General features: G+C 40.6%; 1 protein-coding gene across 5 annotated transcripts; it reads right to left on the reverse strand.

Moving 5' to 3' along the window:
- Nucleotides 1–665: 665 nt before the first annotated feature.
- larp1b (La ribonucleoprotein 1B) lies at nucleotides 666–27,124 on the reverse strand. 5 transcript variants are annotated; one of them, XM_030718904.1, is made up of 20 exons: nucleotides 26,339–27,124; nucleotides 24,003–24,064; nucleotides 22,233–22,289; nucleotides 21,168–21,393; nucleotides 19,763–19,936; nucleotides 18,846–18,971; nucleotides 18,540–18,708; nucleotides 16,567–16,711; nucleotides 15,436–15,613; nucleotides 14,676–14,863; nucleotides 14,157–14,231; nucleotides 13,344–13,703; nucleotides 9,021–9,135; nucleotides 8,257–8,426; nucleotides 8,050–8,156; nucleotides 6,014–6,174; nucleotides 4,995–5,139; nucleotides 3,951–4,060; nucleotides 2,165–2,292; nucleotides 666–1,812 (listed from the first exon to the last, which is right to left on the reverse strand). In XM_030718904.1, the coding sequence occupies exons 1-20, from the start codon at nucleotides 26,709–26,711 to the stop codon at nucleotides 1,540–1,542; spliced, it is 3,342 nt and encodes a 1,113-aa protein (XP_030574764.1). In that variant the 5' UTR covers nucleotides 26,712–27,124; the 3' UTR covers nucleotides 666–1,539. The 5 variants fall into 5 exon arrangements, with proteins under 5 accessions (XP_030574764.1, XP_030574761.1, XP_030574762.1 ...); XM_030718901.1 differs by lacking the exon at nucleotides 14,157–14,231 and having other exon boundaries at nucleotides 21,168–21,390; XM_030718902.1 differs by lacking the exon at nucleotides 14,157–14,231 and having other exon boundaries at nucleotides 9,021–9,132.
- Between the last annotated feature and the right edge of the window lie 351 nt (nucleotides 27,125–27,475).

A 27,475-nucleotide genomic window follows, 5' to 3' on the forward strand; every position in this document is an offset into this window, starting at 1 on the left:
TTTATTGCGCAGACAGTATAAAAGATGGACACAGCCACTGTGATGTCACCATCTTGTCAGCTGTTGAGGATACCATCATAATCCTCCTTTATGAAACAGTATGACCAAAATTTACAAAGAGTCGTTTTACACATTTGCCTAGAAGGCAAAAGATCTCTGGTTCAATCCCAAAAGGAGACAGTAATCCCTTTGGGGTTGCATCAGGAAGAGCATCTGGCGTAAAAATTTACCAAATCCAACATGCAGCTGTGGCGACCCCTTGTGAATAAGGTAGTGGTCAAAAGGAGCATTATTATTTAATATTGTATTCAATACGTCCCCAAACAAGCGACTGAGCCTCTAAACTCATCAGGAAAGTCCCAGGAAGTTGATTCTGTTCACTCACCCAAGTGATTTCCTCAGTCTTGGATGAGTAATGAAATGCTTCGTCAGATGAACAGAATCAACTTTCTGGGACTTCCTTACCTGGACGGCTGAGCATGCACCAAGACATCAGGAAATTGTTTTCACAGCAAAGTCCGAGGGCCATTTTCCCATAGACTTCTATAGGACCGCAAGTTTATTCTGCAACCACAGCCACTGCCCCCAGGTGGCTATTAAAGACAAATGTAGGGTTAAGGCACTTCCACACTGGCTTCATTTTTTAAGACCTAAAAGCTACATCCTTCTCTTATACTGTCTATGGTTTACTTTTAGCCCGGTGGCGGGCTACTGTGCTGATGTTAAAATCACGTCTGTTTCTCTCTTACTCTCCATGATCACATATAATGCATTCTAATGGAGCCACATTCCCAGAGACTGTGCTTTTCCAGAGAGGGGTTTTGGCGAGACAGGAACTAAAACGGAGCGTGACAGACAGATGGACACTGTGAGAAAAGCATGATTCTTTCTTAACATGTAAACCTATTCTAGCAGACCCCCAAAATAAAATTATAATAAGGGCACTTTAAGACTCATCTTGATTGTCATGTTATAAACAGAAGTTGTTTACATCCTCAGGAAAAAAAAAAGAAAAAAAAACCCTGCAAGTGTTGTAAATTTTGAACACATCTTAATCCCTGTTACGGCTGGGACATTGGGATGTAACAATCCCAAATAATCAATTAGGAAGACTTTAAAAAGCAGAACGTGGAAAAAACTCCTGATATTCTGCTGTATCGGATTAGCCACACACTGTGTGCAGCATTTCTTATCTTGGCAAACTAGAATCACAGTTCGACAGCCCTTTAAAGACCAGAGCGGTTTACATAGTGTAGCAATCAATGTATTTATCGAAGAGTTTGGCATCTGGGAAGGCAAAATGCAGGGAATGCATTTATTTTTGTAAACGTCATGAGCTGTCAGGTGAACACATTCAAGCTCGCTGCCTATGCTTGCTTTTAAATGAAATGCACTGATAAAAACAATCAAATTAGGTCAACTACACTCAGTCGCTCTTCACACCCAAGCAGTTTGCCTCTGAAAAGAATGTGCGCTGAGCTGAGAGCTGCAGCCGCCTCACTCGACTTCTTTTCAAACCCACGCTTACAGGAGGGAGCTTCATTTATTTGGTGCACCGCTTTCCTTCTTCCCGGCTCTGGCTTCTGTCTTCTTGCCCTGTGCAGATGTTGTCGCTCCTGCTTTCTGGGTTTTGTCTTTGGGTGTGGTCTGTGCAGCAGCTGAGGCTGTGGCAGACTCGGCTGAAGCGTTGGAGGATTTGGAGGCCTGTGTGGGCTTTGAGGTAGTGTTGGAAGGATGTCGCCGACGCCTCCCTTCATCCCCAGCTGAGGACGAGGGACGTCTCCTCCTGCTGCCCTCCTCTCCTATCGGGGGCTGCAGAAAGAAAAGCCAAAGGAAAACAAACCAATAACTACATGTTAGCCTGATTCTACACCTGAGAGAAAAATATATCACTAATGAGAGCCGTTTACTTTTTCCTGAGGACATAAGGCCTGTTGATATAGTTCTAATACATGATTTTGAGCAGGTCCAGACTAAGTCTGTTAACATTTCAGTATGAAATAATTATGTTAAAATCATTTGATATGCTGGAAATACTAGCTTTTCATGTTTGTTAATAATTCATTTAAGGCCATGAAGGCTAGCAGGTAACCTCCAGCACTCTAGTCTGGTGATAACATGCAGCAGCCTTTCAAACATGTAACTGCAGCCTGCAGACACTCACCACCACCCTGAAGTCCTCCAGGTTCTTAAACTGGGACAGGTGTCCTTGCAGCTTTGGGTCGATGGGCTGGTTCTTTATCTTTGAATATTTTAAGAAGGCCCAGAACTTCTCCAGTCCATACAGCTGACCTGGAAAGGGAAATGCAGGGAAGAGCAGTTCATTTGGTGTTAAATTATACGTGCAATGTAAATACCTGAACAGAGATTTTTTTTTTCCTAGTCAACTTGCATAAAAAGAAGATTATAGAAGGAGCTATTTTACTGTAACCTACAGTGTGAAAACTAATTTTAAATGCACTGGGAACATAACAAGTGCACGAAGTCCTGATAAACCTGGAAAAACAAACAAAAAGATTCTTTTGTAAATATGTGATAGAGCAGTCACAGGAAAATGGACGGGGAGAAGAAACAGTCAAATCCTGCAGTCCAGCTTAAAGATGAAATATGAGTTAACCCCCCCTGCCATGTGGCTCCACTAGATATTTGATGGATGACCACATTTAGTTGATAGATTTTCATGAATCCTGTTTGCATTATGCAGACATGTCTGCCTGCTCAGTGTTTGCTTTCCCAAGTACAGACGTTTCTCTCTTTAAATGTTTTGGAAACATGCTGCAGGTAAATTCATTTGTAATCACATGAAGACAAATTCCCAGACTTTACAAAAATCTGTGAGGCCTTTGAGTTAACCTGAGGGCAAATCGTGGATACTTCCTGGAATCAGAATCTAAACTAGCCAATTTAAACAACTGGATTTGAATCATTTTGATCTCAAGTGGGTCTATTGAACTTTAGCAGTTTTTAATTAGTCTGCTAAATATTGGCATTTTTTTAAAAATCTGCATTTATGAAACATAAAATAAATATTATACAAAAACTATTAGAGTTCATTTTCAAAGAGGGAATACAGGCCATGTGTACTCTAGCAGAATGTTTTCAAAGTAAAACATGTTAGTGCATTCATGCTGATGACTGATCAGTCTCTGCTCTGAGGCCATTCGAATAACAAACATTTAACTTAGCACCAAAATAACTCAACTGGAAACAAATGTTTAAAGCCTTCACTGCCAGTCCTCTGTTCTGCTTCGCTGAGTCACAGTGTTGAAATAGGCTGAGAAATCTACATTAATCCCTCTCCTCTTTTTACACACTTCCACATTCAGCTGACAGGGCCAAGTGTGCAAAGCTGTGAATGAGGTTGTGTCAGGTTACAAGTCAAATGTTGGTCTCCTTTAGCATTTTTACACAATGGATTACATTTAATTATATGTAAATACTGAACATTTTGATACAATGTTTATAATTTCAGTGTTTTCAAATTTAAAACAACTGATACAAAACAAAACCTACTGATGACTGCACACAACTATAACTTTGCTATACTGCATTATCCTACTTTCATTTACAGTCATGTAGGCTTTACAGTAGGTGTTGTACTCGTTTACAAAGATGTTAATAAAATCAAAATATCCAGTGCACTTGGAACCACAGCTGAGTAGGTACTAAAAATAAAATAAAGTACCTGGTACCAATTACTAGCACATCATGGAAAACCCTAAAAACCGAGCCAAGTCGAGCTGAGCTGAGCAGGTACTAGTGGAAAAGCAGCATAAGTTACAGACCGCTTATGGTTCAGGTACTTCTTCTGTTATTTTGTGGGAAGTTTCTTTAAATTATGATAACAATAAAGAGGGTAAAATATGTGATTCATTCAGAAGAACTTTCTACGTTAGTGAAAGTAGCAGCTGAAGTTTGGGACTGCCTGTTTACCTTTTGATCTTAATTACCTTTCTCAAAGTCTCTGAGGGTCTCTTCTTGAAAGTCTTTGAACAGATCTAATCTGAATCTCTTCTCCAAACCGTAGCTGTAGTATCTGAACAGACACTCCAGTCCGTACCTGCAGGAGGACAACAAACACTTCCTTTCATACAAGTAACAAACCAACAAACATCACTGATTATTGACCTTTAGTGTATGTACGTAATGATGCAGCTGCTTCGCTGCCAGCTCTGCATTTTGAACCAGCGATTTTCCCACAGTGTATCTCAACATATCACAACATTGGATCCCTTATCTTGTGGATTATTTACAGCTCTAATGGAGCTGCCAGAGGAACCAGACAGACAAGTCGACTGGTTTCTGGTTAAGGTGAGCTCCAGTAGACGATGGGGCTGATACACCCTTACACTACAGGAACACATTTCAACATGCAGGGCTGAGCCACCCACTTATTTGAACAAGAATGTAGGTTTGGCTGTGTGTGAAGGAGCCTCTGGCAGATACACAACAATGTTAGAGAGAGGCAGTGTTCCCATTTAACCTTATGCTATCAAACACTGCTGCAACCTGCAGGCACACTGAGGGATTATGAGCAATTCAATTACTGAATAACAGCAAAGATTTTTCTTCTTTGGGTTCTTGATCTGATTTTGTATTCTGGATCACACAATCCAAAACCACACACACACAATCTGGATCACACTCTTGGCTCTCTGAACTCATTTCTTACTCATCCAGAAAAAGAAAGAGAAAGAAATAAAGCCAAACAACAGCCTGAACCCCAAATATATCCAGTCTACCATGATCTCAATTAGGTAAAAAGCAGCAAAGTATCCCATTTAATAAGTCTGAAATGATGAATCAGCGAGTGAGTTGTTAATGTTATCCAGAATCTCTATCAACACTACACGAGACAAACACAAAAACCCTGCAGGGGTTTTTAGGGTGTGGCTGCTGTTGTGGAGAAGTGGCCTCATTTACAAACGACAATTCTTTTACATTTTATCCCCAAGCCACAGACACAGAACTCAGCATTTAAATGTCCTCCTGACCTGTAATTTTCTTTTGCATCTTCCAGCGAGTACTGTTTGAACTCCTCATACATCTTCCTGTTGAAGTTGTCTCTGAGGAAGAAGGACCAGAACCTGAACAGAGTGTTCATCTCCTGAGACTGGCCGATCCCCAACCGTTTTCGCTCTGGAGAAAAAAAAAAAGAAATGAAATGAAATAAATAAATAAAATAAATCAAGAACAGCATTGTGACTTTCATTCACAGAAGGCGGCCAGTGTTTTTTTGTTTTCAGTACTTCTTTCTCAAAGCTTTCAGTATGCGACGTGCGTCTATTAGAGCTAGGGTTGTGCGATATTGACAAAAAAATTATAGCAAAGGCGAGGTACACCATGGGCAAACCACCATGGCCAACACACACTCACGCACACATTCACACCTACGGGTAATTTAGAAGGACTGATCAACCTAACATGCATGTCTTTGGACTGTAGGAGGAAACCGGAGTACCGGGAAAAAACCCACACAAGCACGGGGAGAACATGTAGAACCTGGATCGTCTTGTTGAGGCAGTGCTAACCACTACACCTCCATGCCACCAAAGGATATTAATAATTGCTGCAAACCGCCATCTTTTGAGCAATGTCAGTCTTTTCAAATCCAAACCACCTCCTCACCTAGGAATTAAATCTAAGGTGGTAGACTGCAAGGCTGGCAAAGTCTGAATTTCTTCCCCTGGCGCAGTGTGTTCACTCATTTCCAGCTTTAGGTGTGTTGTTTTGGCAGCGATGCTAGCACACACTCAGTGCGCAAGCGCAGCAGCCTATACTAAAGCACGAAGTAGTGAACGCGTGAAGTCGAGGCGTTTTGATGTGTTTTTTTACCCCCAGTCAGTAGCATACTCGATAACGTCAGCTAGCACATCATTAACACGGCAATTAAGATATAATCGCAGACAATACCTATCACACACCCCTAATTAGAGCACAGCAGTGCTTAGAAGCATTTATCTAGATAGTATTTATCTGTGTGTGTGTGTGTTTTTTTTTAAAGTCTCTGTACCGTTAAGGCACCGTCGGCGGTACTTGTGGTAGCCCTGTTGAGTGAAGCCATTGTCCCTCAGCAGCTCATGGGATGGATGCCAAAATTTGGGCAAAGACTGAGGGGTGCAGCCATAACTTCCTGATAGCGGAGCTCCTTCTGATGGGGAGGCATTGGAGCTGCTGTGGAAGGACACAGGAAAAAAAAAAAGGATGTTTGAGAGGCAAGTAGGAAACATTTAGTTTCCAGTTTATTAGATAAAATTTAATAGAAAAAAAACTATGGTAACAAAACAAAATAACAGATTTTTATGTTTATTTTTTTATGTGTGAGGTGATAATTAGCTAAAAAAGGAAGGAAAAACATAAATGAAAATATAAAACAAATATAGAAGTCAGGATAACATTACAGCCCCGTTTCATAACAGAAAGACCTTCAGCAGACCTCTTATTACTTTCTTGAAAAACTATTTTGCCCTAAACTTTTATCCAAATACTTTTAGTCACTCCTGGGTTAGTAAATATATGACAGATATTCCAGCAAAAATATGTTTTCAACATTAACAATAATCATTAAATTAAAACAATTATGTTAAGCATGCTGTAAGAGATTCATATTCTGTGATTATCTTTAAAATTTATACAAATACTATACTATTTGGTAATCACATCCTAGAACAGACTGAACATTTCCATGGTAAACAAATCAGAGAAAGTACATACTGCACTCTTGTACAAGAGTGTGTACCACATAATGCCTTTCTGTTTCAATAATCTATAACAATAAGCCAGACATAATGCATACTTACAAGGTTTTCACACCATAATGCACCCATACTATATAATCTGCTGACAGCAATGCATTATGTATAACACCTCTATAATCATAAGACAACCCTGTACAAAACATAAGGCAACCATGTTGTTTACATGTGAACAATATTGCTGAGCAGTAGGTATGGCTTAAATATTGCTCAATGATGAATCATAGTCTGGGCCGTATATGGCCATGAGTCATCCCTGACCAACATGTTAGACAATGCTCAGCCAATCAAAAGCTGGGATCGCAGGTTAATCAATAAGGCTGCAGCCTAGAACTGATGTTACTATAAACAGACTGACTCTTTACTTAGAAATGTGGGATTCCCCAGTTTCTCACTATTAGCTACTGCCGGCTGTTCAGTGACCTAGGTCAGTTGCCAGATATGGGAAATTGCCACTTTCTCCATTTCAGTCAATAATAGTCAAGTAGGTATAGCCAATCACACAGCGCAATAAGATCACATGATCAGGCTAAGCCAATCAGGCATGAGAACGAGGCTGCATATCATTAGCATATATTATCATAGCATTAGCAGCTTGAAATCCTCCACATGTTGTTTAGTCTCCACTTCAGCTAGATACAGCCAAAGTGTACAAAGAGTACTAAACATTCAGGAATGTGTGTGTTGCACATCTTTGAAGAGTAAAGAACACATACCAAATTTCATGGCTCAACTCTGGTTTTGGAGTCTACAGACTGGAAAGGTAAAACCTCACGGACAGACAGACGGACGGATGGTATGACAACAATATCCTCCCACACATTATGAAGCAGGAGAATAAAAAACTGGAACATTCCTTACCAAAAGCAGAATCCTTTAAATAACTTTATGTGTCAAGTGCAGCTATGCGAATTCAATTTAGCACCAACTTCTTTTCATTAAAAAAAAAAAAAAAAAAAGCCAACCAGGATTTTATGTCAAGCAGAACACCACCAAAGTGATAATGCAAGGAGAATGACTGGCAGGTAAAAGGATAAATACTCTACTTTTACTTGCCACATGTTTGATGAAAACATCACCTGTGAGACTGCATCAATGCAGCCACAAACAAACAGTGCATCAATGACACAGTAGCTCATTTGGCTTAAGAACAATCACAGTTCACAGGCTACTGTCCACAAAACAACAAATGCGACCTTGATGTGGAGCACAGTTTGGGTGAAAACCAATAAGTTCACTGGTCCTTAAGCCAGATGAGCTCAAAACAAATTATACTCGAAATAAAAAGTCAGACCTGATGGAAGCAGAGCGTGGTCGATGTTCACGGGAGTCCATCACCCAGCCAATGTGAGCCTCCTGGGGAGGGTTTGTACTGTGGCTCGTCTTCTTCTTCCTTGGCGTCTGGAACAGACACCAGTACAGGACATGGTTTAAATGAGGCACAGGGTGTCAGTGCTACCCCCCCTCCAATTCCTTATACATACAGACACAGAAAGCTTACCTGTCCATCAATAGTGCCGCTCTCCTTCATGACGGGGTAGAAGCGTGGCGCCTTGTTGGGGTCCTGGCGTCCAGGAGTACGAGGCGTTCTGGGGGTTCGGGGTTGGTGAGCTCTGGGCGACTGGGGAACAGTTGTAGGCAGAGAACGAGCCAACTCTGTTCCACTATCCGCTGAAAATCCCATTATTCACCAATAAAAAATGTATTAATTTATATTTACTGTATCTTATCCTCTCATTATTTCACAAATTTCTGATTTCAATGCACATGTGACAGTGAGGTCATGATGAAGTAAGGTTAAGGCACTTCCACACTGGCTTCATTTTTAAGACCTAAAAGCTACATCCTTCTCTTATACTGTCTGTGGTTTACTTTTAGCCCGGTGGCGGGCTACTGTGCTGATGTTAAAATCACGTCTGTTTCTCTCTTACTCTCCATGATCACATATAATGCATTCTAATGGAGCCACATTCCCAGAGACTGTGCTTTTCCAGAGAGGGGTTTTAGCGAGACAGGAACTAAAACGGAGCGTGACAGACAGATGGACACTATGAGAAAAGCATGATTCTTTCTTAACATGTAAACCTATTCTAGCAGACCCCCAAAATAAAATTATAATTAATTAAAAATAAATAAATAAATAAAAAAATCACATCATAAACCAGCGAGCCAGTGTCAGAAGGGCGTGGTTTTAAACTGTAGAAAGTAGCACACGGGTTGATCAGCTCATATGAAACTGGCTTCACAACAGCTCTATAAACCCACCTGGCATGGGCAGAGATGGGACTTCCTGGTTTGGGTTAACGGGCACTTTGGGGGTGAGAGTGTCAAATTCATCTTTACTGATGACGTTCAGCTTCTTGAAGTTCTCCACTTCCTGCTGGGGAGGGGAAACGTGCCAACAGTCAGAAAGAGTCAGACAAACAGCAAAGAGAACGTTTTACTCGTCAGTAAAATCACTTTAATATGTGACTTGTTTTGAAAATTTAGTCCAAGGCTTTATCATCTTTTATCTGAGTAGAAAAACACCAATAAATGATGCGCTTTGAAACCAACACAGATAAAAGAAATTTAAAAAAAGGGAAATTGTTATACTGCTGAAAGCCTGTAGATTACATTATGTAGTAATTCACTGCAGATATAAAAATCATTTAGCTGATACAACACTTCCACTCAGGACAATCTTCTGACCTCTCAGCTGTGTTTCATGCTCTTTAAACTGATAACTGAGGTGGTAAAAAACACATGAAACACCAGCGGCTGCAGCCAGGGAGGCCTGTGTGACACACAGCAGATGTGTAGCGGACTTTGTACTTTACACGTCAGCATCAGAGAAGACAGAGAGGGGAAAGAAATGCAGGTGGCCTTGGTATGTGTGTGTTCAGGCAGAACATTTCCCACATGGTGAATTTACTGACCAACCCTTGAGGCCGTGAATGAGCAGATTACGCTGAAAACCATTTTTCCATTTAGCAGTTTGGGTTAACATTTTTATAGTTTATTCTGTTTCTGTGAGAGGCTTCTTTTGTCATTTTGGTCATTATACCAATATGCTTTCATTTCTGAACTGATTTTATTGACTGGTGCAGGATAAATGTGCATTAAAGGAGTCTCACTGAGTGCAACAGTGATTTTTTTTTGGTCTTTCTGAGTTTTAGACAGCTCTGATGTTGGCAGCGATAAGGTGGCAGTACGTGACAGTTCCTGATGTTCAACATGCTGCTGTAACCTTTTGGTCAACTAACAACACCTACTCTCTTCTTTCAGTTCCCCTTTGCAGACCTCTGACCCAACACTTCCCCTCCACCATCCATGGAGCAACAGCACATCATGCCCTGCTTTAAGTGCTGCAGTGTTGCTGCGCTGCAGCTCATCCACCACTAAAAAAAACTGCAAGAGCTAATGCTACAGCAGAGAGGCTGTTCTCCACTGATGGAGATGTTGACACCAATCTTTCTTAGAAGTTGATAAACTGGTTAGCTGAATAGAGAAATGTCTCAAGTCTTTGTTAATTTATTGATCATTCTGAGGGTTTAGCACTTCTCCAATTTATTTGGATTGGGATAGTTGCCTAGACAAAAGAAACCTTTAAAATCATCCCCTTAGGCTCTAGGGAATTTCTCTTCTCTCTTAATAAGCAATCAAGAAATGTATCAGTTCATTAAAATGTCATTAACAAGCCTATTTCTTGCAAATTACTTACTAAATTACTTTGAATAGCAAGCTTTCTATATGGATTTAAACAACAATGACACTTGTGAGTATAGCAAAGTCTTAATTATTTTTCCACATTAAACATCTTCAAATGTTTAAAGTTAAATCCCTCCCAGACTGTTTCTGCTTTTGCAACTATGAGAACATCCTTCATATGCTAGTAAAAAAAATAAGCAGACATTTATTTTGACATAAATGTTCTGGATGAATATTTCAACAAATCTGGTAACACTGGTGTTCTTCTAGTTGGACATAGTGAATATTTTAATCTCCAAACTTCAGTCAGTGCAATTAACAGGGAATCGCTGCCATCAGATGGTTGATTTCATTAAAAATATGTAAAAAAAATAATATAAAAAATGTCTGCGCAAACATGAATCAATTGCACAAGTCTGTTTTTTCGCCTTCCGCTACACACTGTCTGAACTACTGCTCCATATCATTTAACTAAAGGTTACATCACCTCTGCTGATGAAGGAGATCAAAGTGTTTCAAACTTATGATGCAGTTTATGGTGACCTGCCATTGTGGTTTGGCCATGAAAGATCTATCAGTACAATGCTGTGTAGTGTTGTAAAACCTGACAACACACTGAAGCTACAATTTTGTTTTAATGTCAGGGTTGCATAATGCTGTGTAACCTATAGTCAGTGTTTGTACATGCACTATGTCCACAGATGAGGCAGCTTTGAAAAAAGGAGGTCACTGAGCTTTAGAAGCAGCTGTGACACACTTGTAGTCTGGAGGCTTGTATAGTGGGCAGTAAATGGTACATTTATTTTGGCCCTCCTCTGCACAGTGTGAGGCTTAACAGCTCTGTCACAATGTCTTCATGTCCAAGTGGCATGAGTGCCAGCAGCTTGGGCTTTTAGGAACCTACAGCTGAAAGAAAGGGCTACCCCCTGAAAGTCAACCCTTCAGAGGATCATTCAAAGATTCCCCATTCTACTAAGATGTGTCCTGTAAACTGCATGCCAGCAACAGTGATGAGATACGAGCCCTAACTGAGGATTTATGCTTCAGTGGGAAATCTATGATGTAACTACGTAATAACCGCAAACTCCTGTGAAACCCTACATGTAACCTACAACATAACATGCTGAAATCTAGTACATTTAATAGTGATTTTCAGACCAGTGATCCAATCACAATTTTTACTGATCTGTGCATTTAAATGAATAATATGTTTCATGTGTATTGCGCTAAATTTTAAGTGAAGATGTAACATTCTGTTAATAACGCTAGGATTGGGACACAACTCATAAATTCTAAGGATAGGCAAATTTGAGTTAAAAGCAGGACCTGTGGAAAGACATGAAACTTAATTCCCCGTGGATAAATTCCTAAAATCAGATTTGAAGGAAACTAAAAAAAAAAAAAATCTGCACATTTTCAGCTACATATACTTAAGTCTAGAGGGATTTTCTGAGTCAGCACATTGGACCAATGCACTGACTCTGGTGGTGTTTACAAAATGTGTGTTTACCAAGTGCAATCTCCAGGGTTACAAAATGAGGACAGTGCAGAAGTGCTAAAAACAGTTGAGGTTTGGTCTAAAAGTGGGTCAGTCTCCATGGACTCCCATGTAAAAATGCCCAACTTCCCAAACTGACAGAAGTAATAAACATGATTATACTCTGCTTATTTAAAAAAAAAAACATTTTTTTTGGTCTCTTTTTGGTTTCTTGCTTTAACAACGACCCACCTGTTTTAAACAAACTATTAAGGTTGGAAGTTAAGGGCAGCACTGACAGGCGAAGGATGCTGACACAGGTGTTTGTTGTGTTGGAGCATTTTAGAGTATTTTTTTTGCAACTAACAATTAATATGGCCCATCCAAGAAGTCTGTGCTCCAGGTTTGGTGAGTTTATAGCTTCTACTTTACATGCATAGTGTAGCCTGATCTGTGGCTGCCTTCTCAAAGATCCTTCTATTCTACAAAGTGAGATGAGTGCACTCAGATGGCTAGCCTCAATAATGAATAATACATAATACATTTGTAGAAATTTCCTCTCAAGCCATCAAACACAGTGACAGCGATGGTGACTAAATAACTGATAACTGGATGGGATGGTGATGGCTAGATGCACACCAGGTTTTCTTACCTTCACTTTTGCAATAATGTAAGTAGCAGTTTAATTTTCAGGTGTGGTAACAACCTTTAAGACCTTGTGGTTAAAGTATGCACAATGCAATAGTACACTACGCAAAACCAAGAATGAGTTCCTTTATGCAACAGCAAATGTAAAAAATACATTCAGTTATCTAATTTCTTAACATGAGTAACTTAAATAAGGTCAAAATGAGCTTAGCACAAACATAAGATAGATAATAAAGTGTTTGCCAATAACTGCAAAGATGATTATTCCATCGATTATTGAATAATCGGATAAGATATACTTTGTCTTATTAATGAGCAATAATAAATATTCAAAAGAGAGACCAAAAAAAAAAAAAAAACCACAGGTCTTTTACAATGAACTGCTCATTGGTTTCCATTTTCCAACAGCTGAAATTCTCAGGCCAGCGAGCACAACACACACAAAAACACACACGGGTGTAGAGAGCAGTGGAGGCGTGGAAAAATGTGTCAGCAATGACACAGTCTGTGTCAAAAGGTTGTTTTTCCAAATGAGGAAATCCGTCGCAGCAACAGAGAACTTTAATGCTGCTAATGTGGGTGAAACGCTCACACTTACCTGGTGACACCTGAGTGCTGCAGAGTTTAAATGAAGCATTGAAGCAACAAATTTGTGTCGAGTATTTTTTATAGTCAAATTATTTGAGTTACTCAAAGAATCATTGCAGCCCTAATAGTTACTGGCTTGAGGTCCTTTCTTAAGTTTTTCTATACATCAGTAATATTTGTCTTACCTTGCTGCACTCATTCTGCTCCTCTGTCTTCCACAGGTCCTGTTCGTAGTAGTACAGCCCGTCGTTGATGGCTTTGGCCAGGTCGGCAGTAATCTTGGCTCGGGACTCGTGGTTACCTGTCCGATCGCCACCGGGGTGCTTACGGAGGTAGGGGGGAGTCTGGGTGACGATGAGGATCTTGTTGACATCGTTGTCGTCCAGCTCGTAGTCTGAGTCGTCCTCATCTGACCAGTCTGTGAACTTGTTCTTCCTGGCTGCCATCTGCTCCATTTCCTCGTCGAACATGAAGTCCAGCTCCTCCTGGTCGGGCTCGGCCCGTGGAGGAGAGTGCTGGCTGGGAGGAGGCGTTTTGCTGTCCCCCTGGACAACACAGTGAATATACAGCAATTAACAAAGGAACAGACTGGATCTACAAAAAAAAGAGGTGGTATTATAATAATAATAATAATAAAATGTGTTGAAGCCATCCAGTTATGTCAGCCAAACACATTATACTGATCCCTACGTCTTACACACATTTGCATCCATTAAGTTATATTAAATAACAGAAATACATCTCTTACAAATGCAATACAGTTCATCAGCACCTCCAACTGCAGACTCCAAAACAGCCATAAGACTTATTAGTATCGCTCTAAAGGATAAAATCAAAATTATAAGTCCTTTGTGAAGGACTTAGTTATAACGCGGTATAACTGATACATGGTCACACTGTCAATATGTGAAGTAGGAAAACAGACATGAAAACGCAGCACATGGAAGAAGGGGCAGAGGACAAGCTTGGTTGGGTGAGTGCTGGAGGAAGTACTCAACTGCAGTGGGAAGACAGTAAGGTTGGAGTGATGATGGGGGAGAAGAGCCGACAACACACACTTCATGGCTGACATACTGCCAGCCAAAAGATGGAGGAGACAGGTAGAAGGTGTTGACAAGTAAACAGAGAGGAAAGAATAAGAGGGAAATGATGATAGAATAACAAATGAGTGATGACAGAAGGGCTGAAAGATGGAAAAATTATGTGACAACTGATTTAATGAAACCTGGTGAAGGAGTGAAGCCCTTTTAGTTTTGATTGTTATGGTCATAGTTTCTACTAGTTACAATAATCTGAGTAAATTCTCAATTCACAGCAATGAGTCAGAAAACTGAGACCCGAGTTGGAATAAAGCCCAATTACCCTTTAAAAGAGGAGCGTCAGAGAGACGGAAAGCTCAAAAATAGTATTTAGTGCCTCACTGGCTGCACTAAAGGTTAACTTCTGTGGCTAAAATGAAAGCAACCCCAGGGCTTGAGGAGTTTCCTGGGAATTTTTCACCTTTTTGCACTCACTACCTTTGCTTTGGCAGAGGGCTGCCGATGACGTTTCTCCACCTGGATCCAGGCGTCAGGGTCGGGCTTGGGGGCAGGGGCATCTTTGGAGTCATCTGCGGCTGGTAGTGACTCCTGGCTGGAGGCGCCGGGGTCAGCGGAGTCCTGAGGCTGCACGGGCTCAGGAGGAGTCTCCTTCACAGGCGGTGAAGCTGAAAACCCAGACGCATCACACAGACAACCTTCCAGCTCAGCTTTAAAAATAACACTGTCATACTGTCAGCACTCATGTACACAGAGTGAAAAAGCCAAAAATCTCAACATGGCACAAATTATCCATTAGAAGGCAATGCTTTTTTTAAACTTTCATAATTTATAGCTTGCTTGTGTTTTCGGCAGCCAGTGCTCACAAATATATACAGATTCATTTAATTAAACGTCAGGTTTGGAGAGCCTTTGGTGGAGATCGCTTCAAGCTGCGATTAATCCACATTTGCTGCTCAACTGAGTATTTGGGGCAGTAGGCTGGTGTAATCGGAGTCAAAATAAACTGTGTGTGCGTTCATAGTTCACCCAGTGTCAAAGGGTTGCTTAGTGGTTCATTTCAGATATAATTTAATCTTAGTATAGTGAGGGAGCACAGTGGCCTAAAGGACTAACACACTGTATATTAGGTTTGGGATACACACTATGGCTCTATATCATGAGATCTGCTGAGAAATAGACAACAAAAAACAGAATACCACCAGGTTTATTCTTTGTTTAAGGAGAGCTGGATACTGACCGGAGTTTGTGGTACTGAGGGTCTGTCGAGGGACAAATTCAGGACAGTTGATGAGCTGGGAGAAGTCGGTGCGAGGGGAACCGACGATGGGAGGGGTGGGAATCGGCCAGCGTTCAGGGTCTGTTTTACAGCGAATCTTGTCGTCCACCAGCTCCACTTCTGTGCTGTTCTTCAGAGCCTGTACAGAAGGATTTATTAAGCAAGGAAAAATAAATTCCAAGCCCAAGATAGGAGTCAGAGCCAAATGTTTATACTGAAGTCAAGGCATGAAATTTTGAGTTAAATTATGAGAACTTTTAGAGCAACTTGCAGACTATGCTCTATCTCTATATAAATAGTTTATTTTCATTAATTAACAGAATACAGTGAATGAACACTAGAGAAATCATATTAAAATCAGTATTTGGTGTAACCACCCTGATTCTTCTAGGTACACTTGCGCAGTTTTTGAAGGAATTCTTCTGTTAGGTTCTTCCAAACATCTTGGAAAACTAACCACAGATTTTCTGTGGATGCAGGCTTCCTCAAATCCTTCTGTCTCTACGTGTCACCCCAGACAGCGCTGTGGGGGCCACACCATCACTTCCAGGACCTCTTGTTCTTCTTTACGCTGAAGATAGTTCTTAATGACATTGAGTGTGCGTTTTGGGTCGTTGTACTGCTGTGGAATAAATTTGGGACCAACCATATGCCGCCGTGATGGTATTTCATGATGGATAAGTATCTGCCTGTATTTCTCAGCACTGAGCACACCATTAATCCTGACCAAAGCTCCAACTCCATTTGCAGAAATGCAGCCCCAAACTTGCAAGAACCTCCACTATGCTTCACTGTTGCCTGCAGAAGGCCCTTTGGAGAACAAACTGCCTTCTGTTACAGCCAAATATTTCAAATTTTGACTCATCAGTCTAGAGCACCTGCTGACATTTTTCTGCACCCCAGTTCTTATGTTTTCCCACATAGTTAAGTCACTGGTCATGAAAAGTAAGACTCCATAATTTATCACAGTCCCTCACAGCTACTGTCTCCACAAATGTTAAACTTGAACTTATTTTTGACCTGCCTTGATCAGTAGAATGCAGATTTACAAAGTGAGAACATGCAGCATTTACACTGATGATGTAATATTACCTCCATGATGAGGCTGACATCAGTGGTGAGGGCCTGCACTCTGTGGAAGCTGGCGATGAGGGAGATGGGGAGGAAACCCTGCGCGTCCATTTTTCTCCTCAGGAAGAAGTCTCGCTCCAGATTGTGGAGGCTAAAGTAGTACTCACTGAAGGAGGACAGCATAATACATTTAATCACCAGCACAAACAAAGCAAAGATTTTTCTGAGTCCATTACTGTAAAGATACACATAGCCCGTTTTGGAGTATTCTAGTGAAGTTTAAAAGTTTGTGCCTCTGTGGGTCTACTGATTTCAGGAATCAGGAACTATCCTGCTCTGACTCTGACAGTAATTGATACTGTGTTACAGAAACATTTTGATCTAGTATTGAGGTAGAAACACACGGGTATGTCACCAATATATAGAAGTATAAGAGAAATTATGTTAAGTCGTCATAATTTTGTCAAAATGCTTTTATAATCCTTAACGAATAATGCACAGGCTGACTTCAGCACCCTATCTAGACTGGAAGAGCTCCCTGTTGACTGCTTGTCACACTACTTGAAATCACCATGGCACACTTTAACACACACACACACACACACACACACACACACACACACACACACACACACACACACACACACACACACACACACGATATGTCAAACTCAGCCTGCGGGCGGTGAGTAGCTGGACCAACGTCGGCTGAGTGAGCAGCCTGAATAACGCTGAGCGAGACGAGAAAGGAGAAGACAAGAGTGGGCCTCACTCCTTCTTCCTCCCCCCCTCACCCATCATCACTCTCTCACTACCCCCTGAAACAGTTTTTTTTTTTCCCCTTCACATTTCCCTGGTCAGGACTGGGTATAATTCATCTCCTGTCCCCTCCAAAGCACTCAGACTATATTTAGGATTTCACCTCACCCTCCAGTCTGAACGGCAATGAGGCCAAAACTGTCAGGCAGACAAGAAGCGGACACTGCCCCCTGCAGGCCACGGTGAACCTAGATGACTGCCTATCAGTTGTTTAATGAGACATCCTCACACCTCAGTTTCTACATCATCGCGTTCAGAAATAATTTTCCATCACACTGGTATGAAAAAGTCACTAAAAAGTTAGCTCTTTCCACCTTCCTACATCATAAATAAGTGGGGAAATTTGGAATGTTTTCTTTTGGCAGTTTGTATCTTTTTATATGTTTCACTGGAACAGCACCAGACAATAGTTCCAGCGTCATCTCCGCAGCCAGTCATCACTTCCATCCTATCATCCACAGTTGTTTCTCTTTACTGGCTTTGCTGTTTCTCTTTAACCCCACTGTCATATTGTTTTCTTCTGTTTAGGTGCCTGTACTAGTTTTCTTTTGGTTTTTCTGGGTGTAAATTCTATTTCACTAACCACATCTTACAGTTCTGTTACAAACACTGACTATTTCTGCCAATTTTTTTTTGTCCAGTTTCTAATCTCAAGTCATATGGCTTTGAGTTTTCTGTCCTGATGCTTTGGCGTCTTCTATGGTCTACTCCTCTGTGTATTTCTCTTATAACCGACCCATTTTATTTGTACTTGCTCCAAATTTTAGACACAGCTAACTGGGAACAACCAACATCTTTTGCCACACCATGCTGGATTTCCTTCTTAAAGGAGCCTAATCCTATTATCTATTATTTCAACTGGCAGCTCTCTGGTTGGGGTCATACTTCCTGTCAATCAGCCAGGTGCAACAGCCTGTTAAAATCTGCAGACTCGTAACTGCAGAGTATTTTGCACATTTAGACTAGATCTGGTATTTGTTTTAGAAATGCAAATTACAAGATGACCTGATTTGTTCCTCCCTCTACTTTATCAGGAAAAAAAAATTGCCATTAATTAAAATAAAATACTGTAATTTGAGGTATGTTTCATGAAGCTGGAATTTTGAGCTATTAAACAAAATAGTTTTGCAAAATCAGTAATAAGCGTCTCTTGTTTCAAGTTAATAAATACTTACATTTGCCGTTTGATGTATTCCTTAAGAAGCTTTTCATCCACTGTGTACATCTGGAGTTTGTTGCCATCATTGTAGTAGTAAACCATGTTGGTGCCATAGTCTGTGGGGACCTGAGCAGAGCCATCAGATGACTGAGTCTCTCCGAAGTTAAGAGAGTATTCATATCGACCTAAACATCACAAGAAAAATAGGAGAAAGAAATTGAGACACATTAAGGAGACAGAGTAATTCAAAAAGCTTTTTTTTTTTTTTTTTTTTGGTGTGGCAAATCATGTGTGGCAGTAAATGTAAAACAAAATTTCACACCTCGCCCACGACCTCTCCCACGTCCGCGCCCCTTCCCTCTGCCGCGTATTCCCCCACGGACACTCCCACCATCACTTCGGATGCTTGCAGCATCATCGCCAAAGTCCCGTGGCTCTCTTCGCCAACCTATGAGCAAGAAAACAAGCTCAGAGTCAAAGACGGCAACTTTTTCCATGTACTGTGAGGTCTCTCGAGGGTAATGAAACTTCAGAAAGTCTCAAGATTTATATTAAAGACTCCTAAACTACTAAGAAGTTGAGATGAACAAGTAACTCAATGTAAGTAAACTTTTTGTATTCAAATAAGTCAATATAAAGGACTGTAATCAATGATAACTGCCTAAATCCAGTAATGCTGCAATATCAAAGCTCATCTTGGAGGGAGGGAAAGACACGAGTAAACATGATCACATAAATCATAAATGAACCATAAGAACAGTCCGATCATCTAGTTTTTGTAGATGATCAGAGGAGGGCTACTTCCAGCACAGATGGATCTGATGATTTATTTCAAATAATACAAATGTCCACCAATATAAAGTCAGCTTAAAAACCTTTATGACAAGAAGCAGCAGTCTTTCCTTACAGTAGAAATCTGAGACCATTAAATATTTCTCCTTTTTTTGGAAGAAAAATTACACACATTTGTTTTTGTTGGCAATTCTTATGAGAATTCATATCAGACAAGCTTTGACTCATCCATCCGATGCATGGCGTTAGCCAAATTAAATCAGTCACGCTTTCATTGTGCCATGCAGTAGGAAAAAAGGCATATAGACACTAAAGACAGATAGCAGGCTACTGAGCAAACGTGAAAATGTACCAGAAGGAATAAAAAGCAAAGCCAAACCAGCAAGAGAAGATACAAGAAAAAGACAGAAAGCATGAACTGTAAACACTGAGCTGCTGGCCACTTACTCCTGCTGCTATCATGCGCCCTGTTATTATGGACCGTTTGATTAGGCGACATGGGGTCAGATGAGTCATCGTTGGGCTCTGTGTCCGAGCGTGCTGAGCCCCTGCCGGGTGCCTTGGCATCATCATCCCGGGACACTTCCTCCAGCGGCAGAGAAACCCACTTACGTTTGTTACCTAACGATGATTGCACACCAAAAACAAAGCTTCAAGAGTTTTGGTCCAAAAGGAAAATAAATAAATAAATAAATAAAACTGCAGTGTAAACCTTTCATTAAGTTTTTAACATTTATTTTGACATAAAATTCCAAAATGACTACTAAATTAATAATTTTCCAGGGTTGTTTAGCGAATAAAAGGATTTAAAAGTCTTTATTCTCAGGTAACCTAATGTCAGGAGTTTTTGGACTAATGCCCTGTATTTAGGTTTTGCAGTCACATGGCTGCTAACCATGTGGCATTAATCCCGCCACCATTTCGGATGTGTGACACTGTAGCGTCAATGAATAATGTCCCAGTCACACAGGTCTAGAGACCAGTTGGTGACCATCTGGCAACCACCAGTTGCAAAGAAAAAAAATGTGGATTACCCGGCTGGCTGGTTGGCAAAAGGTCACTGCAAATGGATGATAGTCGCTGTGAAATCAATTATTAAAGCTCGAATCACACAGCCCCCCCCCCCCCCCCCCCCCCAAAACTTTGGTGCTGGATTTAGCAAGCTTTCACATCTCTTTAGGACATATTTGTTAACTGACAATTACGTCTACATAGTGTTGCAAAGGTCTTCTTAACGCTGTGAGATTTTGGTTTTTGTACCATTGTTTAACTTTTACTTTGTCTACTATGACTGTTTAATACTTTATTGATTTAGACCTAGAATCAAATTTTATATTGTTTAGGTCAAAACATATTTTAACCCCCCCACTCCCCCCCCAAATTTCATTTTGGAACAAAACTCTTAACTTCTAGTTTAGACATCCAGAAGTTGGTGAAGGTGCGTATCTCTGAATAGCCTCCACAAACATGGTGCCTGTGATGTCTACAATGTGCGAGTGTATCACGGGAAGAGCAACACATTAGATAATCACAGCAGAGCATGCACCAGTCTGCACCCACCAGCAATTACCAAGTTAATACAGTTATAGACATGCTAAAACAAATAAATAAAAAAACAAATCATCACAGTCGAGTGAAAAACATGCATCTCCAAATTTGGTTAGAGAGGATTCAGAGGCGCAAGACACATCTGTATGGAAAACCACATTCTGGAGATGAATAACTTCACAAGAAAATGATGAAATGTGCATGAATCAAATTTAATCAGGACTGCAGCCACTGTTATCAGCCTTATCCAAACTACTTAAGGGAGAGGAGAGAAAAATGAAAAGAAAGAATTGCCCTCCCGTACCTCCTCGCTTCCTCAGATTGGCACTCTTGGTGTCCTGTCCCACTTTCAACTCTTCATCTTTGGTCAGCTCTCCCATCGACTCCACTTGAGCCTCCTGGTTTTCTTTGCTCTCACCTCCATCATGGCTGCTCTCTGATTTTCTCTCTGGTCGCTCTCTTTTCTTCTCCTTATCTTTGCGTGAAGATGGAGGTTTCTTTCCATCATTGTTGAGCACATTTTGTTGCTGCTAGAAAAATGGAGAAACACTAGCTGTTACTCACGATGCAATTAGAGCTAAATCTCAGGGCAGCTGACATAAACAGATGCCTCATTTCCAACACAATGATGATCTTTTTTTTTTTATTTAAATATTCTTTGCAATGAAAAACACAGTCATGTGTTAATAAAACTTTATATTTAAGGATTTTAAAGTCTTTCAAGATATTTTTTGCTTTTCTGAAATCATCAGATCTTGAACTACACTGAATGGTGTGAACCAAATCACAGATTAAGTGCTGAAGAATGAACCCCTCACAGCAGCAAACATCGAGGAAAAGTTCAAATCTGAGGAGTTTATCAATGTAAAAAAAAATTTCTTTAACACAAAATATGTTTTTTACCCAATGTACTCATTTTTTCCCCCTCTAATGGCCCAAACATAAGCTTTCAAGTTGATTTTAAGACCAGCCTGACCCTCACAATGTTAAATAGCAAAGTTATATTTTCAGGAGCAGCTGAGGTGGGTTTAAAACTTCTTATACTCAGTTTAAAACCTGTTTCCACCTCATACCGTCTTCATCAGGGTGTGAATACAAAAACATATTTTCAATCACACTCCTGACCATGTGAAGTCAAAACGAGAATACGTTTATGTTTCATGACTCAGCCCATTTAGAAAACCCCACCAAACATCATACGCTGCACCAACCAATTGTAGAGTGAAACCTGCAGAACGCTTTTAGTGCTCCATCTAGTGAGCAGAAATTGAGGAAAAAAAAAAATCTTGCTGTGATACAACCAGTAGAAACACCAGAAAACAAGCCCTCATTGCTTGTAAGAAGATACATTCACTCATATTATATATACCTCTTTAGCCAGCTCTCCAGGTGTAGGCCAGTTTGTGATATCACTGAAGTCACCTGACTGTGAAAGAGGGAGAAAAATATAACAGTCACCTTTGAAAAGATGATACCTAATGATACCTTTTCATTTGCTTTAACATGGTGTGTTCAGGGCAGGTGACACTGAAGCACCCAGCAGAAAGGAAAAGGAGGTCAGTGCTCCGCTGTGTGTGGGGAAACTGCAAACAACAGCGATAAACACAGCGAGCCCCTTTCCACTGCTGTGAAGTTTGTAAATTTGGACAAACCGATATGGGATCAAGGTTAGGGAGACAAAGGGCACACACTCAGAAACGCAGCGTACGGTAGGCAGAAAAAAATAAATAACTGCAATGCTGATATTTTAATGACATCCATTCTAAGATACGAGGTGTATCACAATGGAGTAATGGAAGACAACAGGCATCATCCTGAAGGGATTCAGGCTTTTAAACAACGCCAGCTAATGCATGTGTACTGACCGAAAAGGTTCTGTCCCTGTTCGCCCCCCCAAAAAAATTTTGTGAAAAATGATACAACAAAAAGAATAGCAGTCATTAGAGACCAGATCACAAACATTAAAAAACACTATTCATAAACTTTTGTTGTCCAAATGACCTTGGGCAAAGCGGTCATTTGGGCTGATTACTAGATTCAGCTATTCTGAATACTAATAAAACGGGTTCAGGCAATTTGTTTTATAATGAACTGACCAGCTTCAATTTTGGACAATTAATCAGACAAAAGCAGAAATTTTTCATGTTAATAATCGTCAGTTTATTCCGTAATTTCTGTAAAAAAAAACAACTTAATTTTAAGAAATCTAGAATTTAAATCTAATAATTCTAAGTTGTTACATTTTTCAAAACACAGGCAAAGACCTCAGGCTTTATGAGTCACTGTTTTTTTTAACATCAGTTTGTTTTGTGTGTGACTATCAGAAGATACTCAGTGACTATGTGATAATAATAATAAGTCACCTGGACTTACCTGTATACTGTACTGTATACTGTAACTGCCACTATGACCCCTAATGAGTCTGCAGTTTGCATTATGGCTCATCAGGTTACATAAAAGTCCACAGTATGTGGCAAAAGCAAGACTATGTAAGTTAGTATATCACACTGTAAGCACATAGGAATTAAAAATAAAAGTGAACGCTGTACCATTCCTCAGTGGAATTAAAGATCCATTGAAAGGGTGTAATACTCGACGCTTTCGCTGCTTAACAATTCAGTAAACACGATCATTTTATGTAGAATGATATTTTCAGATAATCCAGTTCCCTTCCAAATGTAAACTTCAAGTAACTGCAGCGGAAAAACAGGCTGGAAAAGCAAACAAACTCCACAGGTCAGCAGCTAAATCCAGCTAACATTTGGCTATCAGCAGATGGTTATTTCCCATTCTACATGTCAGTACCTGGCAAAATTCACACTGGTGAAAAGTTAACATGGTTGTTCGTGCTGGTTTATTTGCCAGTGAGAAAAGGGTGGTGCTCCAACACAAACACAACGCCTAACTGAATCTGACTACAAGTGAAAATATCAATCTTTACACTAGCTGAGACATTAAACAACACACAAAAGTGGCAACGTGATGACTGCTTTGTGTTGCTGTGGAAATAAATAGTAAGCTCTATACATTAATGAGGCTCTTCCAGTGTTGGACAGCTGGTGTCCGTTGTTCTTGTGACATTTTCAAAGTTTACAACAGAAACTTTGGACATTTAAGAAAGAAAAGTAAAAAGGATTACCTTGCTGGATTTTCTCGTTCTGGGCTTGGTGGCGCGGACGACTTTCGGAGCATTTTGCTGATCTGCAGATACACAATCAATAATCGATAGTGATGTCATTATATTTTTCAGACAGGACAAGACCAAATCTAAAGGGTTTCAGTCGTTTTCAACAGTCAGAATTGAACAAGAGCTGTGAGCAAGTTCCCAAATTGAGAAAGGTTGCTCAACACTGCAGTTAAAAAGTCGAGTCATCCGCTCCCACATGCTCTGCTCTGCTGTGTTTGGGCACCATCGGATATTTCTGTCAGTACAGAAAGAATAAATGCGCTCCCCCCGGGGACTGAGCAACAGAACTTGTTGAGGGTGTTTTGTGCACAGGCAGCAGCGGTATGTGGCTGCGTCTCTGCAGGCTGCTGCAGGCTGGGAGTGGCCCACTGCAGCCTGACAGTCCCTATCGCTCGGCAGAGGATGGTCAGATTGATAAGAGAAGCAGGGACGAGGCTTCCATATGAATGGGTGTATGCCTGAATGAGCTTTCAGACATCCACCCACAAGACTGGTTGTACAGTGACGCTGTAAAATGATGCCTGTGGTCTTGCCAGAGTTGTGTGCTTCAAATATAGCTCCCTCCTGGTCGCTCTGTGCTCTGACACACATTCACAACTCAAATTTAGCTGAATAGTCTGAATTCAAGAGAGCTTTATTTGAGAGCCAAATGTCACACGTACAATAAAACAGATGTGATCACTCAGTGATCAATCAGCCTTATCAGTGTGAACTGTTGAAACTGAAATAATCAACTGATTACTGAGCTGCCTGAATATATAGACAAAGTTAATCCATTCAGCTGTGATATGATTATTAAAAGGAGTGCTAGAAAACAGATTAAAGACAGATACCTCTTTATTTTACTCTTCGTCACTGGTCACGAACCCTACTTCCTACATAAACCATAATGCTTGATAGCTTCTTTTAACTAAATCTTTCCTACCTGATAGACCTCCACACATTTTAAGCTGTACCCCCCAATTTTCAATGCAGGCTTTCAGCTACAAACTTGAGGTCTCCAGGCTAAACTATTACTTACACTAAAAGTAATCAGCTGAACTTCATACTATGTACTATCAGTGACTTACCGCTTCTTTATTATTATCAACTACATGTTTTTGAGCTGTAGCTTTAAATTTACAGAGCTTAAACTCTTCTCAGTCTTGTACTTTGTGTGTACGTTTTCCTTCTTTCCCTTCTTCTTCTTCCTGCCGTATCTGCTTTGTTCTGTGCATTGGTTATGGTTGTCACATTACATGAGTAAATTAAATGAAAAGTAGAAAATATATTTTAAAAATGATCAGCAATCAGGAAGAAAATTACATCACTATAAAGTGAATATGTTGTGGTTTGGGGAGTAATACTGACACTGGAGAGAATTTATTTAAAGAATCAGGCATTTTTGCTTTAAATTAATTGACAAATTAAATGCAGCTCCATTTGCAAACTCCACTTTTTTCTCCATTTAGAAATTAAAAAAAAAATACAGGAACTATAACAGTGTTTGCCAGACTAAGCTCCAGTAACTTTTAAGTCCAACTTTCTGTGTTTTTCATTTACTGAAACCAATGATTTACTGCTACATCTCATTCATAACTGCTCGATTTTTTTAAAGTAAATATAATCATTAATTTACAACCCTAACCCGCTTTATCTTATCCACCTGTTCAGCCACTTTATTCTCATACTTATGCTTTCACCAGTGACAGTGAAGAGCTGGCTGGCCGGTGGGAGGAACTGCAGGCAGCCAGGCCATTGGACATGCAAAACGTGCCTGTACGGCAGCAGGAACAGTTAGCAAGGTGTCTTAGCACTGGCTCATTTATTTATTTATTTGACCGTGTCAAGCCTGCAGCACAAACTTGGGGCTGATTTCTTCTCACACTGAGCTTTTAGTGTGCCTTTACTTCACAGACACTAGCTCTGAGCCTCGATGAAGAGGGGGTGGAAAGCAGCACGAGAGTTAGCTGGTGGTGGCTAAAGAAGTAGCAGTTGTCAGCAATCAACACGTGGTGCTACGGAGCAATCCGAGCAGAGGGGGATGGGGCAGTATGCCCCCCATCAACGTCTCTCGACCGCGCTGACATTTAAGTTATGCACGCCAATCAACCCCAAATAAGCCTAAATGAGGTATGACAGGCCCGTGCAGCAACGATTAATACTGATTTCTCTGCAGTGAAGCTGCAAAAATGCTGCAAAAAACGTGTCCACTAGCTGCGGCTGCAGAGGGAGCTGTGTGCCCAGCTGTTACCATATTGTCAATTCTAATATGCTTTAATCTGTGGAAATTTATAAATCCATCTCACCTTTATCTTGGGAACTGTAGTTGGTATTGTTGACCGGCACTCTGCCCGTGGTCCTCTTAGTCCACGGGTTGACTTTCGGCGGAGGAGCTTCAACAACTTTCCTCTTAACCGTCTCAACAGCCGAGTCAGCGTTACTACTTTGGTCGTTTTCTTTATAGTTTTCTTTGCTTTCCTTTTCTACGTCCGGTGGGCTCTTGGTCGCCCCGGGGTTGTGGCTGTCCGATAGTTGTTTTTCCAAGACTTTCTGTCCCTGATCTTGTCCTTTGTCCAGGTGAGCGCCCTGGGACGTGTTTTGGTTCTTCTCCGCCACTCCGCTCGAGCTGGCGACTGTCAAACCCGAGTCAACCTGAGCACACTCAACCTCCGTGGACATCCTGCTAGTTTCCTAACAGCGCACAGTGTTAAATCCAGTGTGAACTGCTAGTCCTTGCTTTCGTATCCCCGAGAAAAGTCGTGAAAAGCTCAAGGGGTGACCACATCCACAACTTGAGGTAAACAACTTTTGGGCTGGACCTCGCTAGCCAGCTAGCCAAGTAGCTCCTGGAGCTAAGTCCTAGCTAGCTAGCGACCATGCAGAAGTCACGGAGCTCGAGCTAAACGTTGTTGTTTTTCACTCTGGTTGGCTGTTTCGTATCAACAAATAATTACCTCCGAGTCTGCAGTTTGCCACCATGTAAACGACTCACACTATACTGTTTCTCCAACAAGTTTCTGTAACTTTTCTTTTTGTACAAAAACTACTACAGCGACCTCCCCTGTGGTTTCAACTCCACGCTACCAGCCAGGAGCTCGTGCAGCTACGCTGTAAACAGTGACTCTGCTGCCGCCGGCGGCCATGCGGTGCTACTGCAGGACAGTTTTCTCTTTCATTATGACATTTTAAAAAAAGGATAAATGTGAAATATTGTTGATTGGATCTAATCAACTTATCAAGGACGACTATGTCAGAAAAAAGCAGTAATTTATTTATTTATTTATTTTTTATTTATTAGACACTTGTCCAAATAATCACACGGAAGAAAATGTAAAAATTAATCCAGGTATTATAGTTTTAAATATACTATTATAATTTTTCCTTTTTGACTTTTCTCTTATTTTCTTACATTTTAAGTGTTCTCCCACTATACTGTTGTAAAC

Source organism: Archocentrus centrarchus, chromosome 22 (genome assembly GCF_007364275.1).
Source record: "Archocentrus centrarchus isolate MPI-CPG fArcCen1 chromosome 22, fArcCen1, whole genome shotgun sequence".
Taxonomy (NCBI): domain Eukaryota; kingdom Metazoa; phylum Chordata; class Actinopteri; order Cichliformes; family Cichlidae; genus Archocentrus; species Archocentrus centrarchus.